The sequence below is a fragment of the Pseudophryne corroboree genome, chromosome 12 (genome assembly GCF_028390025.1).
Source record: "Pseudophryne corroboree isolate aPseCor3 chromosome 12, aPseCor3.hap2, whole genome shotgun sequence".
Classification (NCBI taxonomy): Eukaryota; Metazoa; Chordata; class Amphibia; order Anura; family Myobatrachidae; genus Pseudophryne; species Pseudophryne corroboree.
In genome coordinates this window covers 62,447,590-62,473,612 of record NC_086455.1, presented here as the reverse complement: position 1 = coordinate 62,473,612, position 26,023 = coordinate 62,447,590, and the positions used below count along the sequence as shown (strand labels likewise).

At 45.8% G+C, this 26,023-nt stretch overlaps 2 protein-coding genes across 6 annotated transcripts in view; one reads left to right on the top strand and one right to left on the bottom strand.

The window, feature by feature from the left end:
* ITPK1 (inositol-tetrakisphosphate 1-kinase) overlaps nucleotides 1-6,313 on the top strand; it is a 263,064-nt gene extending 256,751 nt beyond the window's left edge. For all 4 annotated transcript variants that reach the window (XM_063947570.1, XM_063947571.1, XM_063947572.1 and 1 more), the window contains exons 10-11: nucleotides 948-1,110; nucleotides 4,995-6,313. In XM_063947570.1, the coding sequence (XP_063803640.1) occupies nucleotides 948-1,110; nucleotides 4,995-5,284 (453 nt within the window). In that variant the 3' untranslated portion in view covers nucleotides 5,285-6,313. The remainder of the gene's footprint in view (nucleotides 1-947; nucleotides 1,111-4,994) is intronic.
* A 12,425-nt stretch (nucleotides 6,314-18,738) lies between these two features.
* Nucleotides 18,739-26,023, bottom strand: part of CHGA (chromogranin A) — a 65,836-nt gene continuing 58,551 nt past the window's right edge. Inside the window, exon 9 of one of the 2 annotated variants that reach the window (XM_063947568.1) lies at nucleotides 18,739-19,319. In XM_063947568.1, coding sequence (XP_063803638.1) covers nucleotides 19,236-19,319 — 84 coding nt within the window. In that variant the 3' untranslated portion in view covers nucleotides 18,739-19,235. The remainder of the gene's footprint in view (nucleotides 19,320-26,023) is intronic. The other variant, XM_063947569.1, reaches the window with a different exon arrangement.

Here is a 26,023-nt window from a genome sequence, read left to right as displayed (position 1 = left end):
CAGTTTTTGACTTTTTAAGGTCCTATTCGACCTATTAAAACTCCGCAGTTTTTATTCGACAAGTCGTGGAATTCCATGACTTGTTGAATTGCCGATTCACGTACTTTTGAGTGAAACGGGGCCAAATTCAACAGGATTTGACCCCGTTTCCAACCATCTCAGTCTGACATAAAAAAATGTCGGACTAAGATGTGGGACCCAGAGGAGGGGGAACGGCCGCGGGCATACAAGGGAGAGCAATGCTACAGCACAGTGCTACAGCAGGATGTCTCACAGCCACGCCGCTCACGGCAGTGTCCACCCGGCTCCAGCAAGTGAGGTCACGCTTGCTGGAGCCGGGTGCACACTGCCATGAGGTCTGGCGGCCGTGAGCCATCCTTCTGCAGCGCTGCTCTCCTCCAGCTGCCATCGGCTGTCCCCGCTGGGTCCCTCATCTCAATTCGACTTTTTTTAAAGTCAAATTGAGATGAGATTGAATAGGGTTTGTCGGATCCATACCAACAAATGCATGTCAGAATGGATCCGACCCTAATTGAATATACCCCATAGCTTTAATTTTCTGTTTCTGAACCTGAAAACCTGCACTGTTTGCCTTTAAAACCTTTTCTGTGCACACAACCCTGTACGGTAAGTGTGTGCAATCGTGTATACAAGGGAATTACCGGTACATCTAATGGCCCTATCCCTGAAGATGGGATAGTTTGTAAAAGCCTTCAGCGTGCACCTGTCTAGCAGCAGAACCTGGAATATCTGGGTCTCTTGGCTACTGGTGGTCACTGCATTTTGAAACAAAACTCTTGATTTGTCTGCATTAATATTTTAGAAGGTGCTTTTACCCGGTGCACTTTTTAATGGCTGCAAACTATAGTTTTAGGGTGATGTATAAGTTACGGAGTGGAAAAGGTTTTACACGTTTTAAAATCTTGCTGCTTCCGGTTTCCTCCTAGCTGGACAAGGTGGAAGGCGTGTTCGAGCGTCCCAGTGATGATGTCATTCGCGCCATCTCCAAGGCTCTTCGGCAGGCTCTGGGTATCTCTTTGTTTGGCATCGACATTATAATAAACAACAAGACAGGACAGCATGCCGTCATTGACATCAATGCATTCCCAGGTAAGACCGTATTTAATTTAGGGTTTTACTAAAATACTTTGGATTGCGAACCTGTGCTTGTACAGTGACTCCAAACAGATGATGTCTTAATTACTATTTCTCTCAATTACTGAAACTCAATCATGCATTGTGATATATTAGCCTAAAGCGCACACATTACATTGTATCATTAATTACATTTCACGTTAAGCACATGTCCTCTGCCTATAGTGAGCCATTTTGTGGGCTGAATAAATATTCAGCCTATCTATTCATGGCCAGTGAGGCACGAGGCACCGTGCTTTACTGCAGGTGGCCACAGTAACAGTATTTAAACTGTAAATTGAGCAACATTAATACCACTTGATGTTTCTTTTAAGCCTGAAACACTGAGGCAGGATTAATTAGCAGACAGGCTATCTGGGTAGCATACTCTTGCTACAGATGTGTCCTCATATACGTTTGCTGCAGTCATGCCAAACACCCCCTCTTGGCACGCCAGGTTATGTGAGACTCTGTTAGCGTTGGGCGTATTTTTTGCCGAAAATGCTTTTTTAGTCGCAACGCAATGCAGCTAGAACGTACAAGAATGTGCTGATTAACTTGATATGACGCTTTTATATCTGTCTGCGAATAAATCTGACATTGTACACGAAGTGCTACGATGTAGCAGCCGCAAGCTGTTTTCCATGGCGCATTGAGGCTGGATGTATGAGGACGCATCTGTAGTTTCCCTTCCTTAATTAGCTCTTTTTACCTACCTTAATCACCTGTAACGCACGCTGCGTGTAGTTCCGATTGAACATCACGCTTAATTAGATCTGCCCCATGTTTGGAATTAGTGGGAGTGTGGCAGAATTGTTTACTGCGCTCTGCAGAAATCTGTCACCTGTTTTGCCGGAACACGTATTTTGTGTCTGTTTTACAATCCAGCAACCGCGATCCACTTCTGTGCAGATTTTTTTGACCTTTTTAAATTCCCTTCGTAAGATCTGATTTCCAGACAGTCTTGACTCTGATTACTGTGGATGTGACAGGTGCAGACAGTTCCAGCATGTTAATGAATGTTAATGAAATCCTTCCTTATTAATATAAATAGGCTTTTGCCCCTTTCTGGCTGCAGAATATGAATAACAATGCTATGGAGCTGTGTCTCCTGAAACTGGATACTAGAGGCTCACAAACTATTCTCTCCTACATAGACTGTTTTCATACATGTAAATAACATAAGCGTTGATGTATTAAGCAGTTGAAAAGTGGACCAGTGGAGGTGTTGTCCGTAGCAGCCAATAAGTTTAAAGATAGCAATTATCAAGTACATTCTATAAAGTGATAGGTAGAATCTGATTGGTTGTTACTCGCAATTTCTCCACTGTTCCACTTCTCCACTCTTCCCTCTGTTTGATGCATCAAGCCCAATGTTGTTTATATTAATAAAAAAATTCTGTGTAATTGAGAGAATACTGTTGTTTGTGGGACAGAAGACCCTCTAGTATACGCTCTATGGAGACACGGCTCCATTGCAACCCCGTAGTCCTGTTACAGTACAGCTTAAAGCACATTTCCATTTGGTAGTATACATTAAACAAGAAAATATCACATACAGTACCTGCAGTCCCCTGAGCTGTTTCTAATGGTCCTCAGCAGGCAGAAGCTTTTTTCAGGGTGCTAGTTGAGTTGTCAGATCCATTTTTCATGAATGGGAGGGGCTTCGACAACCATTTAACAGACTGAAAAAAGCCAAAATGCAGTTAATAGGTTCTCTCCTCATTGCGGTTTAAGGTAGAGCAACAACTGCTAAATTGGAGGCTTAGGATAACGCAGACACAGCAAGGGAGATTTTATAGTTATCTTTACCATCCTTGCCTAATGCCACCCAAACCGTCAGACTGGTTGGTATGAGAAGATCACCTTTATTCCCCAGATACATGTAGAATGGTTTTGAGAAATTTCTCACTTTTATTATTCAGTGAACTTTCAGCAGGGCTGTTGAATTTGTCCAAAGAAATTTCCTAGCGCTTATGATTGATACCAAATGGACGCTGCACTTCCTAAGGGTTTTTGGTTATAACCCTATAAATAGCAACCAGAAAGAAAATATACAGGAACTGCGCAGTCCAATTTGGTGTGGATTTTATTCACAAAACAATTGAATTCCTACATACATAAATTAGCTTATGCCGGCCAGCATCACATAAAATACTTCATATAAAACTTTAATAATTTACACTGCTAAATACTATTAATAAAAATGGAGAGACTGTGTATTATATTAAACAGCCTCCTATTATAACAAGCATATGTCTTCTTTAAAAAGAACTTAATTAATTAATTATTTCTTCATAAGCCATTTGAGATTACCACCATTACATATGGGTTAATACATATCGCATTCCTCCACCTTCTGTATAAAGCAGCATGCAAATAAATAATAGCCGCCGTAATTTTTCCAAGCAGATCATGCAGTCTTTTGTTAGTAGTTTTGCATATCAAGCAAAGATTAGTCTCTCAATTGCTCTCCTTAGTACTTAAATATCGCATGCATTTTGATTAAACACTTTTATAACAGGTGAGCTCTCTCCTTGGATCAGTTTCAACCACATGCAAAAAATGATTATATGCACTTTCTATGGGCTCCTGCTCTTTAGCCCAGCAAATCAAACAGTTCTGAAACTTTAGGTGTAACAGCTCAGTTCACTTAATAAGTGGTATACTGTGCCCTATAAGGTATTTTCAAGACAGTCCCTCTCCCGGCTTGCTTAGCCTTATCTGGAGTTTCCGGGTATTCTCTGGAGTACGTTCTCCTCCCTGCCCCACACACAGGAAATTTTCCACTTGCGGCCGGCCGGCTGTATAGTGTTTTAAGCTGAGTCTCAACGTGGAGATTGTAGCAATGACAAACGCGTTTCTCCGCCTTTAGAATCGTCGGCATCTTCCTCAGTGTTGAATTTGGGACACAAGCCTGTGTTTACCTTTTGTAGGATGGAGTTTCTTAGAAATATGGTATGGTTCTGTGAGCAATTGTGAATAATTTTCTGTCATATACAGAGCTTGTAAGCACATACAGGGAAGGCCAAGGCAAAAATCATACAAGGCATATTAAAACCTGTTTAAGGTTTTAATAAGCATATATAGTGTGACAGATGCTGAATTAGCTTAGTGATATCATTCAGGTGCTTGAAAGGGAGGGGTATTTCTAAGCAAGAAAAAAGAGGCAGAGAGGTTCCTGCATTAGGAGGAGGTGCAGGCCCTGACATGCCACATGGAGCATTATGGGGTTGCTCCAAGGTAGGTAGCTCTTAGCTTAGATATATTTAAGTAAGGAGCCATTATCATGTGGCTCCTTGCTGGTTAATCATAGACCCAGATTGGGGTAATGGAGGTGTGAGGTGTGGTGCCTCTGGACTGGCTGAGCTGGATAGCTTAAGTGTGGCATACCTTTACATTCTATTAACACTTTTCACACTCTAATTTCTTTAACACTATTCCTCCATTTTAATTACATCTCATTTTCGTATCACCTTCTTTATAGCTTTGGCTAATTTATTAACACTATAGTTTTTTCACTGGTATGATGCCCTGGGCTTTCTGGCTTATGCTGGTGTTTTGGGTACCACACCCTGCACCTAGATATAGCGCTAGGGACCCCAAATATACATAGACGCCTTGATGCGGCTTTGGGGCTTATTCATACATTTGCGCAAATATATGTAACGTAGATCTCTGAATTCGAATATTGTGTGGGATTTACATCTGGTTACTGTTATCATTCAGGGTGCTGGGGGAAACAAAATGCCTTTTTTTTTTTTTTTTCTAAGGTTTAAATAACCAAGCTTCAGCAAATCTAAGCTGCAGTGTTTCGTCAGTTTCCTAGATGGTTCATAATGCATTGTCTTATTTCCCAGGCTACGAGGGAGTACCAGAATTTTTTGGAGATCTCTTGAACCACATTGCAGCCATACTTCAGCGTCCAGAGTTCAATGCAAACAAACCTCCTGCGGAGCCCACCGTGGGAGTGCTGGGAGATCGCCTGTGCTGTACTGCCACTGCTAGAATAGACCCCTGGATTGTGGAGAATGACACCAATGGATCAGTGAAACTACCAACCCAAAGACTAGGGTGCAACTCTGCTATGTCCCCTACCTTCCAGCAGCACTGCGTGGCCTCCTTGGCAACCAAAGCCTCTTCCCAGTAATCCATTAAACCAGAATGACTGTGGAGAAAGGATGATTGGGGGGGTTAGAAGATTTTTGGAGGACTAACCGGATGGTTATGTTTTAATGATATCTGAGATCTCGAACGTGGACAGGTATATGGAATATCTGCTCAGACGGATGAAACAAAAGCTGCAGCACTGTTCTCCTTTTTGTATCTATATTATATGTACCACTGGCGTTTAATTGGTCGAGAGAATGCAGCTGCTTATTACTATTGCCTCCTGCACCAATATCTTGTGGGGGGAGGTGTAAGAACATCACTTCACCTCACCATGGGACGCTCAGCAAGAGCCTCAACTATTTCCCAGCTGCAAGAGAACCCATGTTTCTATAACAATGACATGAAAGCGACAAAAGGTACTGCCATTAGATGTACAGTGATAGGAGACTGAATAGATCGGGAACCCAGATTCTTTTTTTTTTTTGTTTCCAAACGTTCTACAAAAAAAAAAAAGGAATTATTTTTAAACAAAGAAATTTTATTCTCTAAAAGTACTGATGCTGAAAATATAAATATATATATATATATATAGCTATATACCCAGGACGACCGCAAAGTCATTCACTGGTAACGTAATTGTAGGTTTTTCTAATTTTTTTTTTTTAATTTTCTTTTCTTTTGATCCTAAAGCTCTTTCTAGTACTTTGGCACTTTGCTTTGTTGAATTAGTTCAGTGATACAGCTAGATTTTACATAAACCTTCAAATCACTAATCCTTCCTGCTGTAGGAAGTGTTCTGCAGAGAACGCTTGCCCGCTACCAACGTGGAAAGCAAGCTGGACTCTTATAAGTGTTTTGTGGCAACACCTGTGCGAACCTTGGTCACGTGCAACCTCTTGTGATTCACGGAGCTCTTCCAACGCATTTCACCACATTGTGTGGATGGTCTAAATTTCATGCAAGTGGAAAATGATTTCAGTTTTATAAAAAAAAGAAAAAGAAATGTACAGTATATACTATTGGAATTGTCCTGCTGATTAAACCAGATATACTCCATTACTTGGCACTTGCAGAGTTGGGTATTTATTTGGCAGGCTGTAGTCAAGTATGCAAGTTGGTTATAATTATACCTGCAATATGTGCAGAGAAAAAAATGCATGTAAACTGAATTCCAGCAGCTATGCAATCGTACCACCCCTGTCCGTACATTTGGCCTCATAGCCGTGACACTGTGCAATAGACAGACAGGTAAGAGGGCCCTGCTCGCACTCTACAGGGAAATAGGAGAATGATACACAAGTTGTATACTGGTCCAGCCGCACTGCGCAGGGTCTTGGTGGGCTGTATGTTACAGTCACACAGGAATGTTGGCATGATGTGAAAGCTGAGAAAGAGGAAATATGTACTTTTCTCTAACGTCCTAAGTGGATGCTGGGACTCCGTAAGGACCATGGGGATTAGCGGCTCCGCAGGAGACTGGGCACAACTAAAGAAAGCTTTAGGACTACCTGGTGTGCACTGGCTCCTCCCACTAAGACCCTCCTCCAGACCTCAGTTAGATTCTTGTGCCCGGCCGAGCTGGATGCACACTAGGGGCTCTCCTGAGCTCCTAGAAAGTATATTTAGGTTTTTTATTTTCAGTGAGATCTGCTGGCAACAGACTCACTGCAGCGAGGGACTAAGGGGAGAAGAAGCGAACCTACCTAACAGGTGGTAGTTTGGGCTTCTTAGGCTACTGGACACCATTAGCTCCAGAGGGATCGACCGCAGGACCCGACCTTGGTGTTCGTTCCCGGAGCCGCGCCGCCGTCCCCCTTACAGAGCCAGAAGCACGAAGAAGGTCCGGAAAATCGGCGGCAGAAGACTTCGGTCTTCACCAAGGTAGCGCACAGCACTGCAGCTGTGCGCCATTGCTCCTCATGTACACCTCACACTTCGGTCACTGATGGGTGCAGGGCGCTGGGGGGGGGGCGCCCTGAGGGCAATAAATAACACCTTGGCTGGCAAAATATACATCATATATAGTCCCAGAGGCTATATAGATGTAAAATTACCCCTGCCAGTATCACAGAAAAAGCGGGAGAAAGTCCGCCGAAAAGGGGGCGGGGCTTCTCCCTCAGCACACTGGCGCCATTTTCTCTAAACAGTGCAGCTGGAAGACAGCTCCCCAGGCTCTCCCCTGTAGTTTTCAGGCTCAAAGGGTTAAAAAGAGAGGGGGGGCACTAAATTTAGGCGCAATATATGTATACAAGCAGCTATTTGGGGAAAAATCACTCAGTTATAGTGTTAATCCCTGCATTATATAGCACTCTGGTGTGTGCTGGCATACTCTCTCTCTGTCTCCCCAAAGGACTTTGTGGGGTCCTGTCCTCAGTCAGAGCATTCCCTGTGTGTGTGCGCGGTGTGTCGGTACGGCTGTGTCGACATGTTGGATGAGGAAGGTTACGTGGAGGCGGAGCAGAGGCCGATAAATGGGATGTCGCCCCCTGTGGGGCCGACACCAGAGTGGAAGGTATTAACAGACAGTGTCAACTCCTTACATAAAAGGCTGGATGACGTAACAGCTATGGGACAGCCGGCTTCTCAGCCCGCGTCTGCCCAGGCGTCTCAAAGGCCATCAGGGGCTCAAACAACGCCCGTTACCTCAGATGGCAGACACAGATGTCGACACGGAGTCTGACTCCAGTGTCGACGAGGTTGAGACATATACACAATCCACTAGGAACATCCGTTACATGATCTCGGCAATGAAAAATGTGTTACGCATTTTCTGACATGAACCCAAGTACCACATAAAAGGGGTTTTATTTTTGGGGAGAAAAAACAGCCACTGTTTTGTTCCCCCATCAGATGAATGAATGAAGTGTGTAAAGAAGCGTGGTTTCCCCCGATAAGAAACTGGTAATTTCTAAAAAAAAAGTTACTGATGGCGTACCCTTTCCCGCCAGAGGATAGGTCACGTTGGGAGATATCCCTTAGGGTGGATAAGGCGCTCACACGTTTGTCAAAAGGTGGCACTGCCGTCTTAGGATACGGCCACCTTGAAGGAACCTGCTGATAAAAAGCAGGAGGCGATCCTGAAGTCTGTATTTACACACTCAGGTTATATACTGAAACCTGCAATTGCCTCAGCATAAATAGTGCTGCTGCAGCGTGGTCTGACACCCTGTCAGATAATATTAATACGCTAAGACAGGGATAATAATATTTGCTAACATTGAGCATATTTAAGACGTTGTCTTATATATAAAGGATGCACAGAGGGATATTTGCCGGCTGGCATCCAGAATTAATGCAATGTCCATTCTGCCAGGAGGGTAGTAGAAACCCGGCAGTGGACAGGTGATGCTGCATTTAAAAGGCACATGGAGATTCTGCCTTATAAGGGTGAGGAATTGTTTGGGGATGGTCTCTGGGACCTCGTATCCACAGCAACAGCTGGGAAGAAAAATTTGTACCTCCGGTTTCCTCACAAAAGGCTAAAGAAAGCACCGTATTTTCAGGTACAGTCCTTTCGGCTTCAGAAAAGCAAGCGGGTCAAAGGCGCTTCCTTTCTGCACAGAGACAAGGGAAGAAGGAAAAAGCTGCACCAGTCAGCCAGTTCCAGGATCAAATATCTTCCCTCGCTTCCTCTGAGTCCACCGCATGACGCTGGGGCTCCACAGGTGGAGACAGGTGCGGTGGGGGCGCGTCTCGGGAACTGCAGGGATCAGTGGGCTTGCCCACAGGTGGATCCCTAGGTTCTGCAAGTAGTATCACAGGGATACAGGCTGGAGTTCGAGACGACTCCCCCTCGCCGTTGCCTCACATCAGCCTTGCCTGCTGCCCTCGGAGAAAGGTAGTACTGGCGGCAATTCACAAGCTGTACTTCCAGCAGGTGAAATTAAGGTACCCCTCTTTCAGCAAGGCCGGGGTTACTATTCCAAAATGTTGTGGTACCGAAACCAGACGGTTCGTTGAGACCCATTCTAAAATTGAAATCCTTGAACACTTATATACGAAGGTTCAAGTTCAAAATGGAATCGCTCAGGGCGATTATTGCAAGCCTGGAAAATTTCAGGGTATCACTGGACATCAAGGATACTTACCTGCATGTCCCTATTTACCCTCGTCACCAGGTGTACCTCAAAATTGTGGTACAGGATTGTCATTACCAATTCCAGACGTTGCCGTTGGTCTGTCCCCGGCACCGAGGGTATTTACCAAGGTAATGGCCGAAGTACTTATCCCGTACTTGGACGATCTCCTTATAAAGGCGAGGTCCAGGGAGCAGTTGTTCGTCGGAGTAGCACTATCTCGGGAAGTGCTACAACAGCACGGCTGGATTCTGAATATTCCAAAGTCACAGCTGGTTCCTACGACGCGTCTACTATTCCTGGGTATGGTTCTGGACACAGAACAGGATAAAAAGGGTTTCTCCCGGAGGAGAAGTCCAAGGAGTTGGCGTCTCTAGACGGAGACCTCCTAATACAAATACAGGTATCGGTGCATCTATGCACGCGAGCCTTGGGAAAGATGGTAGCTTCTTACGAAGAATTTCCATTCGCCAAGTCCCATGCAAGGATCTTCCAGTGGGATCTGTTGGACAAGTGGTCCGGGTCGCATTCTCAGATGCATCGGCGGATAACCCTGTCTCCAAGGGCCAGGGTGTCGCTGTGGTGGTGACTGCACATCTTCTAGGGGGCCGCAGATTCGGCATACAGGACTGGGTCCTGGTGACCACGGATGCCAGCCTTCAAGGCTGGGGGGCAGTCACACAGGGAAGAAACTTCCAAGGCCTATGGAAAAGTCAGGAGACTTCCCTACACATAAATGTTCTGGAACTTTGGGCCATTTACAATGCCCTAAGTCAGGCTAGACCCCTGCTTCAACACCGGCCGGTGCTGATCCAGTCAGACAACATCACGGCGGTCGCTCATGTAAACCGACAGGGCGGCACAAGAAGCAGGATGGCGATGGCAGAAGCCACAAGGATTCTCCGATGGGCGGAAAATCATATGTTAGCACTGTCAGCAGTGTTCATTCCCGGAGTGGACAACTGAGAAGCAGACTTTCTCAGCAGACACGACCTCCACCCGAGAGAGTGGGGACTTCATCCAGAAGTCTTCCAAATGATTGTACACTGTGGGGAAAGGCCACAGGTGGACAGGATGGCGTCCCGCCTCAACAAAAAGCTACAAAGATATTGCGCCAGGTCAAGGGACCCTCAGGCGATAGCTGTGGACGCTCTGGTAACACCGTGGGTGTACCAGTCGGTGTATGTGTTCCCTTCTCTGCCTCTCATACCCAGGGTAATGAGAATAATAAGAAGGAGAGGAGTAAGAACTATACTCATTGTTCCGGGTGGCCAAGAAGAGCTTGGTACCCAGAACTCCAAGAAATGATCTCAGAGGACCCATGGCCTCTGCCGCTCAGACAGGACCTGCTGCAGCAGGGGGGCTGTCTGTTCCAAGACGTACCGCGGCTGCGTTTGACGGCATGGCGGTTGAACGCCGGATCCTGAAGGAAAAGGGCATTCCGGAGGAAGTTATCCCTACGCTATTTAAAGCTAGGAAAGAAGTGAACGCAAACCATTATCACCGCATATGGCGGAAATATGTTGCGTGCTGTGAGGCCAGTAAGGCCCCAAAGGAGGAATTTCAGCTAGGTCGCTTTCTGCACTTCCTACAAGTCAGAGGTGACTATGGGCCTAAAATTGGGTTCCATTAAGGTCCAGATTTCGGCTCTATCGATTTTCTTCCAAAATAGAACTGGCTTCACTGCCTGAAGTTCAGACTTTTGTTAAGGGAGTGCTGCATAGTCAGCCCCGTTTGTGCCTCCAGTGGCACCGTGGGATCTCAACGTAGTGTTGGATTTCCTGAAGTCGCATTGAGTTGAGCCACTTAAATCCGTGGAGCTACAATACCTCACGTGGAAAGTGGGCATGCTGTGGGCCGTGGCGTCGGCCAGGCGTGTATCAGAATTGGCGGCTTTGTCATACAAATGCCCTTATCTGTATTTTATATGGATAAGGCGGAATTGAGGACTCGTTCCCAATTCCTTCCTAAGGTGGTATCAGTTTTTCATGTGAACCAACCTATTGTGGTGCCTGCGGCTACTTGGGACTTGGAGGATTCCAAGTTTTCTGGACGTAGTCAGGGCCCTGAAAAGTATATGTTTCCAGGACGGCTGGAGTCAGGAAAACTGACTCGCTATTTATCCTGTATGCACCCAACAAGCTGGGTGCTCCTGCTTCTAAGCAGACTATTGCTCGCTGGATCTGTAGCACGATTCAACTTGCACATTCTGCGGCTGGAATGCCGCACCCTAAATCTGTGAAAGCCCATTCCACGAGGAAAGTGGGCTCTTCTTGGGCGGCTGCCCGAGGGGTCTCGGCTTTATAAATTTGCCGAGCTGTTACTTGGTCGGGTTAAAACACTCTTGCAAGAGTCTACAAGTTTGATACCCTGGCTGAGGAGGACCTTGAGTTTGCTCATTCGGTGCTGCAGAGTCATCCGCACTCTCCCGCCCGTTTGGGAGCTTTGGTATAATCCCCATGGTCCTTACGGAGTCCCAGCATCCACTTAGGACGTTAGAGAAAATAAGATTTTACTCACCGGTAAATCTATTTCTCGTAGTCCGTAGTGGATGCTGGGCGCCCATCCCAAGTGCGGATTGTCTGCAATACTTGTATATAGTTATTGCCTAACTAAAGGGTTACTGTTGAGCCATCTGTTGAGAGGCTCAGTTGTTATCATACTGTTAACTGGGTATAGTATCACGAGTTATACGGTGTGGCTGGTATGAGTCTTACCCGGGATTCAAAATCCTTCCTTATTGTGTCAGCTCTTCCGGGCACAGTATCCTAACTGAGGTCTGGAGGAGGGTCTTAGTGGGAGGAGCCAGTGCACACCAGGTAGTCCTAAAGCTTTCTTTAGTTGTGCCCAGTCTCCTGCGGAGCCGCTAATCCCCATGGTCCTTACGGAGTCCCAGCATCCACTACGGACTACGAGAAATAGATTTACCGGTGAGTAAAATCTTATTTTTGAATTAAGTATTTTTTTTTAATAGAATTTTCATGAAATTTACAATGCATGAAAATTAGAAAAGTACAAAATTAGAGGAATAGATAACATGAATGAAAAAAGGAAATATTTAAATCCATTGCAAAAAGGTACATATAATGGGATGCATACATACATACACGTGTACGTGTGTATATGTGTGTGTGTGTGTGTGTGTATGTATGTGTATATATATATATATATATATATATATATAGTATATGTATAAACTGTGTGTATATATATATACATACATACACACACACACACACACAGCAGCAGCACTCAGAAAAAAAAACGAGATGTAGACAAATCTCCTGGTCACTGTTTCAATGAGTTTCGTCTCGGTTTTTTTTTCTGAGCGCTGCTGCTGTGTGTTTATATAATTCTAGCACTGCTTCTGCATAGTGTGATTCAGAGGGCACTGGAATTGTGCCTTTTTTTAATCTATTTGCAACAGTGAGTACCGGATTCAAGATAGATAGATAGGTAGGTATGTGTGTGTGTGTGTGTGTGTGTGTGTATATGTATATATATATATATCTTGGAAGCATTGAGCAGACACTGAGGTATAAGGGACAAAATTAGGGATGGGGAAGTTAATATTCAAAGATATCACAAAGGAGGTACATACAATAACACTGAACCAGCACTCTAGGGGCACTTAGGAAACAGGCATATGAGGCAGGACTGCCCCCAAGGGAGTTTTTGCAAACACTGAATCCAGTCATTTCAACAAGATGTGATCGAACTTAGATTAAGTTTTTCTAGCTAGAAATATGTATTTCTCACATGCAACAGTGGTATTCACCAGAGAAAGCCAGTTACGGCACATCAGACCCATAGGGGTATATTCAATAAGAGTCGGGTCCATTCCAACATGCAGTTGTCGGAATGGACCCGACAACCCCTATTCAAAGAGCGGCCAAATCCGACTGTTGGATTTGGCCACTCCCGGTGTCTTGTCCTGCCGCTGCTGTCAGCGGCGCCGGGAGCTGTCAGTGGCTGCCGTGTCGGCAGCGGTGGGGTCAGCAGTGGGAAAGCAGCGGAGTAGGGAGACGGGGCGAGCAGCGGCTGCATCAGCGGAGGCTCTCAGCGGAGGCTCACGGCGGCGTCCACCCGGCTCCAGCAAGCGAGACCTCGCTTGCTGGAGCCGGGTGGACGCTGCCGCTGGGTTCCTGCTCTCCCCGCTGCAGCGCTGCTCCCCCCCATCTCCTGCTCTCGGATCCCTCATCTCAATCCGACTTTTTTTAAAGTTGGATTGAGATTGTCGGAAACGGGGCTAAAACCTGTTGGGTTTGGCCCCGCTTCCGACAATGCACCCTGATCGGCAGCTGAAGCTGCCGATCAGTGTGCATTCCGACAAGTCGGGTTTCCCGACTTGTCGGAATAAACGGGGCGCTAATGAATAGGTCGGAACCCCTTCCGACCTAAAACTGTCGGAAGCTGCCGTCTTTCCGACAAGACGGCAGCTTCCGTCAGTCATTGAATATACCGCATTGAGGCCATCCACAGAGTCAGAAGCTGCATCCAAGGACACAGTCACTGAGGATGACTCCTGCTCATGAGAGAACTGGAAATGGGTAAATAACTATCTGAGGTTAATGAAAAACGATTTACCGGGCATGAATCCTGTGTGATCTGGGTGGATTATAAACAAGATCACCTAGTTAAGTCTGGTGGCCAGCTGCTTGGATATAGGGCGATAGGAATCAGGGAGTCTTGGATCCTTCCCAGGCTTGGGCGAGACTATTGTAACAGCCTGTGGCATGGATTGTAGAAGGAGCATTCCCTCATATAGTGGATTATACAACTCAAGTAGGTGAGGTAACTTAAAACAAGCAGAGCTCCATAGGTATCCAGTCCAGGAGCCTTGTTGGTGGGGAAGGAGCAAAGACCTTCTTCTACAGAGGCCAGGCAGGCAGTGAATGGCTGCAATACGGGTGTGCAGGTCCTCTATTACTGCCTGTTCAACCGCAAAAATATAGTTTCAATCAACATATGAGTGAAGATTATAAGGTTGCACAAAGTGAATTTAAAAGTAGACTGTTGAATTGAAAGGTTGTGAGAGTAGGGAATAAACAATGGTAATTCAGACAGGACTTTCAAAAATATATAAAGGCATAATGACATTGGTACATCTGTGAATTCAGATATTTGTGGTATACTAAAAGCAGAAATATAAGGTCTTCCAACGTTCCTAACAACAGATTTAAGTGATGAGTGTCCAGGTTACTTAGACTGGAGTCGTTGTGAAGAGTAAGTGGACTTACATGTGTTGTTTGAAAGCAGTCCTACATTGTTCCAGGTTTTGGGTAGAGTGTTCTTCTGTTTTCCTTAAGTTTAATGTCAAAATTATGTTTAAAATTTTAGCTATACTTTGAATAGCTGTACTTAGAGACTTGTGTCCATCTATTCTATCGGCCAAGCCTCTGTAATGCTCTTCAGTGAGGCAAATCACAACTGTATTGATGGTACTGCCTGAAAAACAAAGGATCTTTTAATTTTGTCATTAAGCCCCCTAATGTTCCAGACAAGGACCTTAAATTGGGCTGGAGCCATCAAGGACTATTCAGGACCATAAACTAATGGGTTCTGTATGATTTCCCAATGGATGGGATGCCGACTGTCTGAATACCGATAGCGGCATCTAGTCCATCAGAATCTTGAAAACCCCCTGTAAAGTACCCTAACACTCCCTTGTGGGTACCTAACCCTCCCTTCCTTGCTGGCTAAACCTAACCCTTCCTTCCCCGCTGGCTAAACCTAGCCCTCCCTTCCCCGCTGCCTAAACCTAACCCTCTCTTCCCTGCTGCCTAAACCTAACTCTCCTCGCTTGGTGTCTAACCTCCCCTTCTAAGTGCCTAAACCTAACCCTCTCTCCCTGGTACCTAACCTTCCCGTCCCTGCACCCTAACCCTCCTTTTCATGCTTAAACCTAACCTCCCAACCCTGCGGAATGACGCCAACGCGTTCCATTTTGACACCAGTATCCAGAGCGGCGTCTGTATCTAGACGCCAGGCTTGTGGTGTCCTTTGAAAACCCGGAGTTGGTATATCCACCGCTGGGATCCCGTCCCTCGGGAACTTTACTGCATCCCAAACTATAATACATGCCTACCAAATAGGCAGCCCTAAGAGTACCGAACAGAAAAATATGTACTTTTAGTTTCTGGGGGCCGTCGCACTGCTAAGTATGTTCTGTCTGCTGACTCTACATGGGCAAGTGGTTAGTTGCAAGTAGGAATCCTGCAGATCCCTCGCCCTGGTCAGTGCCAGATTTCCCAGTAGGGGTGGCACCTTCTGGGAGCAGCACAGTAGGTTCACCACCACCACTGCCAGACACCTGCGGCTGCTGCTGACTGCTCCCGCTGATGGCCACAGCATTGTGCCCGCACCCCGCCCCATCCGCCAACGGTCGCCCTCACCACATAGCCCTACCCACCTGACCAGCCACAGAAAGAGGAGGGGTGATATGGGATTTGTAGTTTAAGTTTTACTGCTCAAATTCTGAGCAGTAAAAAAAAACTACAAATCCCATGATGCATATCACAATCTAAAGATGGCTGCTGCTGAAGCAGGACAGCATGTGAGTTTTGTGTGTGTGTTTTGCTATATGTGGTGAAGAGGTGAGTGTGTGCGTGTGCTGGATAGGATGGATGGCTGCTGGTTTGGGAATGACTTTGATGGCAACTGATTTGGGACTGGTTTGGATCTGAGTTGCCTGGGACTGGTGTTGGACTGGCTGAGATTTTAGCTGCTGGGGACTGAATGGATGGGAGCTACCTAGGATTGGTAAGCAAGGACCATATGTGACAGTGACAGGTCCTGGGCTATGGGGGAGATGGTGTGCTGAGAGTCGACACACAGGCGGAGATGATGGTGTGCAGAGAGACAACGCAGGGAGGAAATGATGTTGTGCCGAGAGACGATGCAGACGGAAGATTATGGTGTACTGGGAGACAACGCAGCGGTCAGAAAGTGACAAAGGGGTCATGAGTCTAGTTAAACCGCTGGTGTATGATGATGACCTTGTTCCTACACAAACAGGTATTTTCCAGACGATATCCTACATGAATAGTGAATACAGCTTGAAGACGCCATCTTCCCAGGGAGGATGCATTTCTTCAGAGGTTCCCCAGTATAAGAAACCATCATATAGGTAAGGTGCATGTGGAATGTAAAGGAATGTTCCCAGAGTGATGAGAAATGAGTGGCCATATTCAGTGACAATGCCCTTTCCGGCACTTGGCCACACCAGTTTTTCGGCGTGCACACATAGTTTTGAGATGCGTGTGTGTTGGGGGGTAGGGGGGGGGGGGGGGGGCAGTAATGTTGTGCCTAGTGGTGGACAGTCCCCTAAATCTGCCTCTGGCCCTGGTACTTTCTGTGGACTGTAGCCTATAGGTTACAATGGTTAGTGCCAACTTCAGATGTTGTTGACTACTGGAGAGGGGCACTGGATGCGTTCTGGAGCTATGTAAATTTGGCAAGAAAGCAGCACCTGTAGGGTAGTAGGGGGCTGCATTTGCAGTTGAAAATGGAGGACCCTGTAGATACAGTCAGGGGATGCTTATTATTTGTCTGTATCCCGCAAATAATAATTGATAAATAGGCCACTTAGTATGTGTAGGTATATGTATGTATATGTGTATAGGCCAGCATGGCAGGCCGAGGACAGGAACCTAGAGCACAAAAGATGACATTTATACTTTGCTAGATTTGATTTAATGTAGGAGAACCAGAGCAGGCTGACATCAGTAGGGTACAGGGAGTACTGATGTGTGGGGGGAGGAGGGGAAGGGGTATGCTGTTGCCGATGATCATGGCTGCGAAATGCTTTCTTAGGCGGAGTGCTGACCACCGGCAGTTCCACCGACACTGCAGCCTATTGGTAAGCATGCAATACTTGCTAATCGGCTGCTCGATATGTCTGCAGACCTCACAACTGTGTGGGTATTTGAAATTGCCTGCCCAGCTGTGATGTCAGTCCCTGCATCCAGTGTATGGGCGGTTGGTGGGTCACCCATACACACAAGCCAGGTATGTGATATATCTGCAAGATATATCCGCATCGGCAGTGCTGCAGAGGCCGAGACGATATGTCTGAACAATATCGGATGTACACACCCGCTACCGATAGATCGTTCACTGCTTGAACAAACTATATATCATTCTAGTATATAGCCATGCAGGATGACTCTCCCAAAGGTCTTCAGACCAGATTTCACATGATCCACACCTCCTGCTCTCCTACTCCCCTGCTTCCATTGGCCAGGCCTCCACTATTCACTGCCCAACCCCTGAAGAAGGCAATGTGAGTAGCTCAGCTGCAGCGCACAGTAAGGCTCTTTAGATGTTCCTCAGCAGCGTCTCTGAGCCACTTTCCTCCAGCTGTCCACCTTTACATTCTATGCCTAGGACCCCTTTTGTGCCTCTGAGTCCCCTTTCTGTACCCATTCCCCATATGTGGACTTCCCCAGTCCCCCATCTGTGCCTCTGCCCCAGTCCCCCATCTGTGCCTCTGCTCCTGTTCCCATCTATGCCGCAACCATCCATCTGTGCCTCTTCCCAGTCTCCCTTTTGTGCCTCTGCCCCTGTTCCCATCTACACATTCTTCCCATGGAAAGTGGCTGCTGACCAGAAGTGATGTGGATGAACTAAGGCACAACCTCATTTAATGTCATACCTACGGATGGCAGGTAAGCACAAATTATTTGGAGGGGAAAAAATATATATAATTTTGTATTTCCAGTGTGTGCTTATTTCAGTACCAATATGTGAATTTTAGAGAACAGTTTTCAAAGTGCCACATATTTATTTTCCCTGTGCGCTATCAACCCTAGTAATACCACTGCCTAACAGTACAGGTTTTAAGGATATCCACAGGTCAAATTGATTTAACCTGTGCACAACCAATGATATCCTTAAAACCTGAACTGCTAGGGTGAGTTGAGGAATAAGACTGGGAACCACTGCTGTATAGCATTTATGGATATTGGGGTAAGGAGGTGTCTAAGAGCATTTATACTGTATGGGGCTCAGCAAGTTTCAAATATACTGTAACTGCCCCTCCTAACCAGCTAGTTCCATGACAAGGGTCGCTGGGCTTTGTATAAGATCATTTAGGAACCTGCACAAGCGTTTCCTTTGTTGATGCTTATTACGCAGAAGACCTAGAACGTGCCTTCTGAGCGTGTTGCTACAGTCTACTGCACAGGTTCTCAAACTCGGTCCTCAGGACCCCACACGGTGCATGTTTTGCAGGTCTCGTCACAGAATCTCAAGTGACATAATTAGCTCCACCTGTGGACCTTTTAAAATGTGTCAGTGAATAATGAATACACCTGTGCACTTGCTGGGTTACCTGCAAAACATGCACTGTGTGGGGTCCTGAGGACCGAGTTTGAGAACCACCGGTCTACTGCATTAAATAAACAAGACAAGATAAAGGAAAAATCCAGCATTTTATTTCCCTTATTATTTATTTTATTTTTTTTAACAATATACCTCCGCTCCCAGGTTTAGTCAAAAGGTAACAAGTTATTGCAATATGTTAATCTAACAAAAATAATAATTATACTAAAAAGCATTTAACGTCCCAACTGAAGCAGTAATATAAAAATGAAACAACAGTAGACTCATTGCCAAGAACGTCCGACATCGCACAGCGCCTTTTGGCGCCCATGAAAATGGGTTGAAAAAATGATCGCTAGACAGCAAACCGCTTTTATCCCCCCAAAAAAAGAAATGATCCTGTGACAGCCAGATTAGCCAACTACATGACCTGTTAGAACGATAAATGAAATCTACTGTACATTTAACCCTACAACTGCTGCTAGTGATTGCAATGTATTTTTGTTTCCAGCAGTTGTGGGGTTAACGTAGAATACAAATATAGAATGTGCAATGGCGAAAAGAACAGTGTTGTAGCTCAGTAGGGTGTCAGCCCCTCCTCAGATCATGCAGTTTGTGCGCGACATTCTCCAGTTCTGCCTCAATGGCTGCCAGACTCTCCAGCTCCTGGTCCTGAAACAGTAGAAGAGGCATCAGTACTGAACTCTACTTATTGCATCTGCAAGACATGCTGGGATTTGTAGTTCTAGCTGCAAAACTACAGAAGGCTACTTTACACACCCATAATTATAATTATTAATGGGATGCAGTTACATTGCCGGCAGTCGGAATTCTGGCGGTCAGAATACCGACACCTAACAATGCTGACACGCAATCCTGACCATCAGGGTCTATTCAGCCAAGCCAAGGGACCTTGTTAAGCTTGCCCTTGCCCCCCCCCCCCCCCCCCCCCCGTATTGTGTTTTTCAGGAAAGAGGGGTGATTTGTCATTTCTACGTTGTGCCTGTTTCTTGTTGCCTCCTATTGCATCCAAGAATCATTTTGGTTCCTTAGAAAAGAAGACGAAGCCCATTTTGAGAGGTAAGCATATTTGCTACTTTTTTGTAGGAAATTATAAAAGACAAAAGGAGGGGAATAAAAGACAGCCACATCTATGCCTGTGGTTCATTTGATTTCTGGAATCTTCAAAATGTTTTGATGAAGTTTACAAAATAACGAGTCTGATTCTAGTGCTTTTGCAATATTGGAGGATAGACCCAAGCCTGGACTTCCCAAGGGACTGCTAACTGGGCAGAACCTAAAGAGTCATTATGTAAACACAAAGACTGTCTCGCCTGTGCCCGGGCAGAGAATTAAACCGGTTTATGAAGAAGACTGAGCATGATGAGAAATGTGTTAAATATGCTGCACACAGAGGAGTAATATATGAGGACACGCAGATACCATATAAGGTTAGAAGAGAGAAAATTCCATACCAGACGTGGTATGGGGGTCTTAACAGTAAGGGCAGTTAAGATCTGGAATTATTTTCCAGAAAAGGTAGTAATGGCAGACCCAGTCATTAAGTTTAAAAAATGGGTTGGATAAATTTCTTACTGATAAAGATATCCACAGAAATAGCATTTATAAAGATATTATTGAGCTACTACGGGTATATCTATGGTTATATATACAAAAGTAAAGGATCAATATAAAGCTTGAACTTGATGGCCAATTTGTCTTTTTTCAACCTCACTATGGGGGTAATTCCGAGTTGATCGCAGCAGGATTTTTGTTAGCAGTTGGGCAAAACCATGTGCACTGCAGGGGAGGCAGATATAACATGTGCAGAGAGAGTTAGATTTGGGTGGGTTATTTTGTTTCTGTGCAGGGTAAATACTGGCTGCTTTATTTTTACACTGCAATTTAGATTGCAGATTGAACACACCACACCCAAATCTAACTCTCTCTGCACATGTTATATCTGCCTCCCCTGCAGTGCACATGGTTTTGCCCAATTGCTAACAAAAATCCTGCTGCTATCAACTCAGAATTACCCCCAATGTTACTATGGCGTGATATAGGTGGTCATTCCGAGTTGTTCGCTCGTTGCTGATTTTCGCTATGCTGCGATTTGTTGCTAAATGCGCATGCGCAAGGCACGCAGGACGCATGCGCTTAGTTATTTAACTAAAAACTTAGTAGATTTGCTGTGGATTCTGCTGCGCTTTTCAGTCGCTCTGCTGATCGGTGAATGATTGACAGGAAAGGGGCGTTTCTGGGTGGTAACTGAGCGTTTTCCGGGAGTGTGCTAAAAAACGCAGGCGTGTCGGGGGAAAACGCGGGAGTGTCTGGAGAAACGGGGGAGTGGCTGGCCGAACGCAGGGCGTGTTTGTGACGTCAAACCAAGAACTAAACGGACCGAGGTGATCGCAATCTAGGAGTAGGTCTGGAGCTACTCAGAAACTGCAAATAATTATTTATTAACAATTCTGCTAATCTTTTGTTCGCTATTCTGCTAAGCTAAGATACACTCCCAGAGTGCGGCGGCCTAGCTTGTGCAATGCTGCTAAAAGCAGCTAGCGAGCGAACAACTCGGAATGAGGGCCATAGAGCAGAAGGGGATCTGTGGCTCTGCCTGCCCCCGTCTGCCTGAGGATCACTATTCAGGCAGTGACCCTTGCGCTCTCGCTAAGCATTGTGGTATACTTACATCACTTGACATCTGCGCGACTAAACAAAAAGCATAAACGCAACTCTGCATGTTTAGAAAGGACTTGTCTGCGGTGGAGGTAAGTCCTATCCTCTACAGATGTGTTACTGTTCTTCTAAGGCTAGTATCATGCTGGTGCTTTGACATCTACAAAGTGGTAGCATTCGCAGTGCCCAAATCGCTCCGTGGTGACGTGATGTGACTAGGAAGCACTAATCTCGTCACACTGACTGAAGGTTTTGTGCAGTCCTCAGTATGACAGGAGACTTTCCCGTTCCCTTCAACCTCCACCTGAGCTGTGCTGCAAGGAGACAGTAAGGAGGTGTGTGGAGGGGATCCGGTCTGAAGATCGACAGTGTCTAGGTCGACAATGTTTAGGTCGACCACTATAGGTCGACAGTCACTAGGTCGACATGGATGGAAGGTCGACAGGGTTTCTAGGTCGACATGTGCTAGGTCGACAGGTCTAAAGGTCGACATGAGTTTTTCACATTTTTTTTTCTTTTTTTGAATTCTGTCATACTTAACGATCCACGTGGACTACGATTGGAACGGTAAAGTGTGCCGAGCGAAGCGGTAGCGGAGCGAAGGCACCATGCCCGAAGCATGGCGAGCGGACGCGGTGCACTAATTTGGGATCCCGGTCACTCTACGAAGAAAACGACATAAAAAAAAATAAAAATCCTCATGTCGACCTTTAGACCTGTCGACCTAGCACATGTCGACCTAGAAACCCTGTCGACCTTCCATCCATGTCGACCTATAGTGATCGACCTAAACATTGTCGACCTAGACACTGTCGATTTGATGAACCACACCCGTGTGGAGAGCTCATCTTGCACCGTACAGTACAGTATGTGGTTTTAATCGCTCTTGATTTAATTAGGTTTGTTGGTTATTGAACAAGGAGAAGATACTCTATTACTCATTTTAAAGTTACGGCTGCACGGTTTTAATCCTAAACATCTTGTATAATAATATTTTTGGACAAGCATTAAAACAGAAACAAAAAATAAAATGACAAATTATAATACAGGTTGAGTATCCCTTATCCAAAATGCTTGGGACCAGCAGTATTTTGGATATCGGATTTTTCCGTATTTTGGAATAACTGCATACCATAATGATATATCATGGTGATGGGACCCAAGTCTAAGCACAGAATGCATTTGTTTCATACTGTATACACCTTATACACACAGCCTGAAGGTCGTTTAATACAATATTTTTAATAACTTTTTGTGTATTAAAGAAAGTTTGTGTACATTGAGCCATCAGAAAACAAAGGTTTCACTATCTCACTCAAGAAATTCTGTATTTCAGAATATTCCGTATTTCGGAATATTTGGATATGGGATACTCACCCTGTATACAGTACTGTACAAAAGTTTTAGGCAGGTGTGAAGAAAATGCTGCCAAGAAAGAATGCCAATGGGCCTAATTCAGACTGGATCGCTGCCACAGACTGAAGCCCTTTGGGGAGAGCGCCCGCACCCTGGAAGGCCCAGTGAGTAAAAGCATCTCAGGGCTGCGATCGTCTCTGCCTGGTCCGTAGCGTTGCGGGGGCGGCCCGCGGCAGCTGCTGCGACCCAGGACACGGCAGGTAGCCAGCCGCCTGCCAGCGCAGCTAGGCTGCACAGGCAGTGAGCTACACTGCGGGTGCAAAAGCATCGCCTCAGTGCGATGCATTCGCATCTGTGTGGGGGGGAAGGGGGCAGGGCCTGACATGCGCGGCAGATCAGTCCTGTGCTGGGCGTCCCCCCACATGTCAGAGAAACTGACCGTAGCTGTGCTAAATTTAGCACATCTACGATCAGTTTTCAATCACCCCCAATGTCATTAAGAACTATCTTCAGCATAAAGAAGAACAAGGAGTCCCGGAAGTGATCTGGTCCCCACAGAGCACTGATCTCAACATCATCGAGTCTGTCTGGGATGACATGAGGAGACAGAAGGATTTCATGAAGCCTACATCCACAGAAGATCTGTAGTTGGTTCTCCAAGATGTTTGAAACAACCCCCCTGCCGAGTTCCTTCTAAAAATGTGTGCAAGTGTACCTAGAAGAATTGATGCTATATTGAAGGCAAAGGGTGGTCACACCAAATATTGATTTGATTTAGATGTCTCCTCTGTTCGTTCACTTTGCATTTTGTTTATCGATAAAAATAAACTATTTAACCATACTGGGTTTTTTTAAGTATTCTTACTTTGCAGCATTTTATCCACACCTGCCTAAAACTTTTGCACAGTATTGTACAGTGCATCCGGAAAGAATTCACAGGGCTTCACTTTTTCCACATTTTGTAATGTTACAGCCTTATTCCAAAATAGAATAAATTAATTTTTCCCCTCAAAATTCTACACACAATACCCCATAATGACAACGTGAAAAAAGTGTATTTGAGATTTTTGCAAATTTATTAAATATAAAAAACTAAGAAATCACATGTACATAAGTATTCACAGCCTTAGCTCAATACTTTGTTGATGCACCTTTGGCAGCAATTACAGCCTGAAGTCTTTTTGAATATGATGCCACAAGCTTGGCACACCTATCTTTGGCCAGTTTCACCCATTCCTCTTTGCAGCACCTCTCAAGCTCCATCAGGCTTTATGGGAAGCATCGGTGCACAGCCATTTTCATATCTCTCCAGAGATGTTCAATCGGATTCAAGTCTGGACTCTGGCTGGGCCACTCAAAGATATTCACAGGTTGTCCTGAAGCCACTCCTTTGATATCTTGGCTGTGTACTTAGGGTCGTTGTCCTGCTGAAAAATGAACCGTCACCCCAGTCTGAGGTCAAAAGCGCTCTGGAGCAGGTTTTCATCCAGAATGTGTCTGTACATTGCTGTATTCATCTTTCCCTCTATCCTGACTAGTCTCCCAGTTCCTGCCGCTGGAAAACATCCCCACAGCATGATGCTGCCACCACCATGCCTAGTTTCCTCCAAACATGACGCCTGGCATTGATACCAAAGAGTTCAATCTTTGTCTCATCAGACCAGAGAATTGTGTTTCTCATGGTCTGAGAGTCCTTCAGGTGCATTTTGGCAAACTCCAGGCGGGTTGCCATGTGCTTTTTACTAAGGCGTGGCTTCCGTCTGGCCATTCTACCATACAGGCCTGATTGGTGGATTGCTGCAGAGATGGTTGTCCTTTTGAAAGTTCTCCTCTCTCAACAGAGTTATGCTGTAGCTCTGACAGAGTGACCATCGGGTTCTTGGTCACCTCCCTGACTAGGGCCCTTCTCCCCTGATTGCTCAGTTTAGATGGCCGGCCAGCTCTAGGAAGAGTCCTGTTGGTTCCGAATTTCTTCCATTTACGGATGATGGAGGCTACTGTGGTCATTGGGACCTTCAAAGCAGCAGGTATTTTTCTGTACCCTTCCCCAGATTTGTGCCTCGAGACAAACCTGTCTCAGAGGTCTACAGACAGTTCCTTTGATGTAATGCTTGGTTTGTGCTCAGACATGCACAGCCAAGTGTGGGACCTTATATAGACAGGGGTGTGCCTTTCCAAATCATGTCCAATGAACTGAATTTAGCACAGGTAGACTCCAATTAAGCTGTAGGAACATCTCAAGGATGATCAATGGAAACAGGATGCACCTGAGCTCAATTGAGCTTCATGGCAAAGGCTGTGATTACTTATGTACATGTGATTTCTTCATTTTTTCTTTTTAATAAATGTGCAAAAATATAAAAAAAAACTTTTTTCATGTTGTCATTATGGGGTATTCTGTGTAGAATTTCGAGGAAACAATGAATTTTTCTGCAGCCGGGTACACTGTGTTCCACAGGGAATACATCGGGGTGTAGAGCGGGATCTTGGATCCAGATGCACCATCAGGCAAAGCTTTGACTGTCCCAGGATGCATTGGGACCTCCTCTATAACCCCACCTCCAGGCACTGAGAGCTCAATTTTGAATGGTGCTTGCAGGCAGAAGGTCACCTAAATGGCGGGCTGCACTGGGCAGCCCCGAAAAAGCTAAAGAACACTTCAAGGGACGCAGCACTGTTATGTCAGGGTGACATTCAGTGCTGCGTCTCCGTCACGTTCCAAGCGGCGTTGAATACCCCCGCGGCTCATATACCGGGTACTTGCGGCGGAGCTGCTCCGGCTTAGGCACATGGCCGCAGACGCTCCCCTGGTTCACGAGGCTGCTATGAAAGGAGCAGGTAAGAGGGTCCCCCAACCTGCGTTTCTGATCACAGTCTAGGGAGACGGACTGCGACACTGGCTTGGACACTGTTACCAAGCAGGGACACCACTATATCCGCCAGGGCATAGGAGTACAGGTCAGGTGTACTAACGCCCCTATTGGTAAGGATCTGTAGTACCGGCAGTGAGATCCAGCATAGGGGAGCCGTCGCTTGACCTGTAGCCCCTCCCCCGGCCCAGGGCGCCGTCCCCTCGCAGATTACCCGCCCTGGAGCTGCCTCACGCTTTCCATCAGTTACTGACAGAGACGCTGGGCGACATCTTCTGAGCATAGCTGCTGCTGGTCTGATATATACCTCCGGTCTAGGACCGCACTGTGTTTTATATATATATATATATATATATATATATATATATACTAGTCCAGTGCAGTTTTATTGTGCTTAAAATAATCTCTGCATTGCCTGTGACTGTGTGTGCCTCCGTGGTGCAAGTAGAAAAAATGTCTTACAGCTACTGT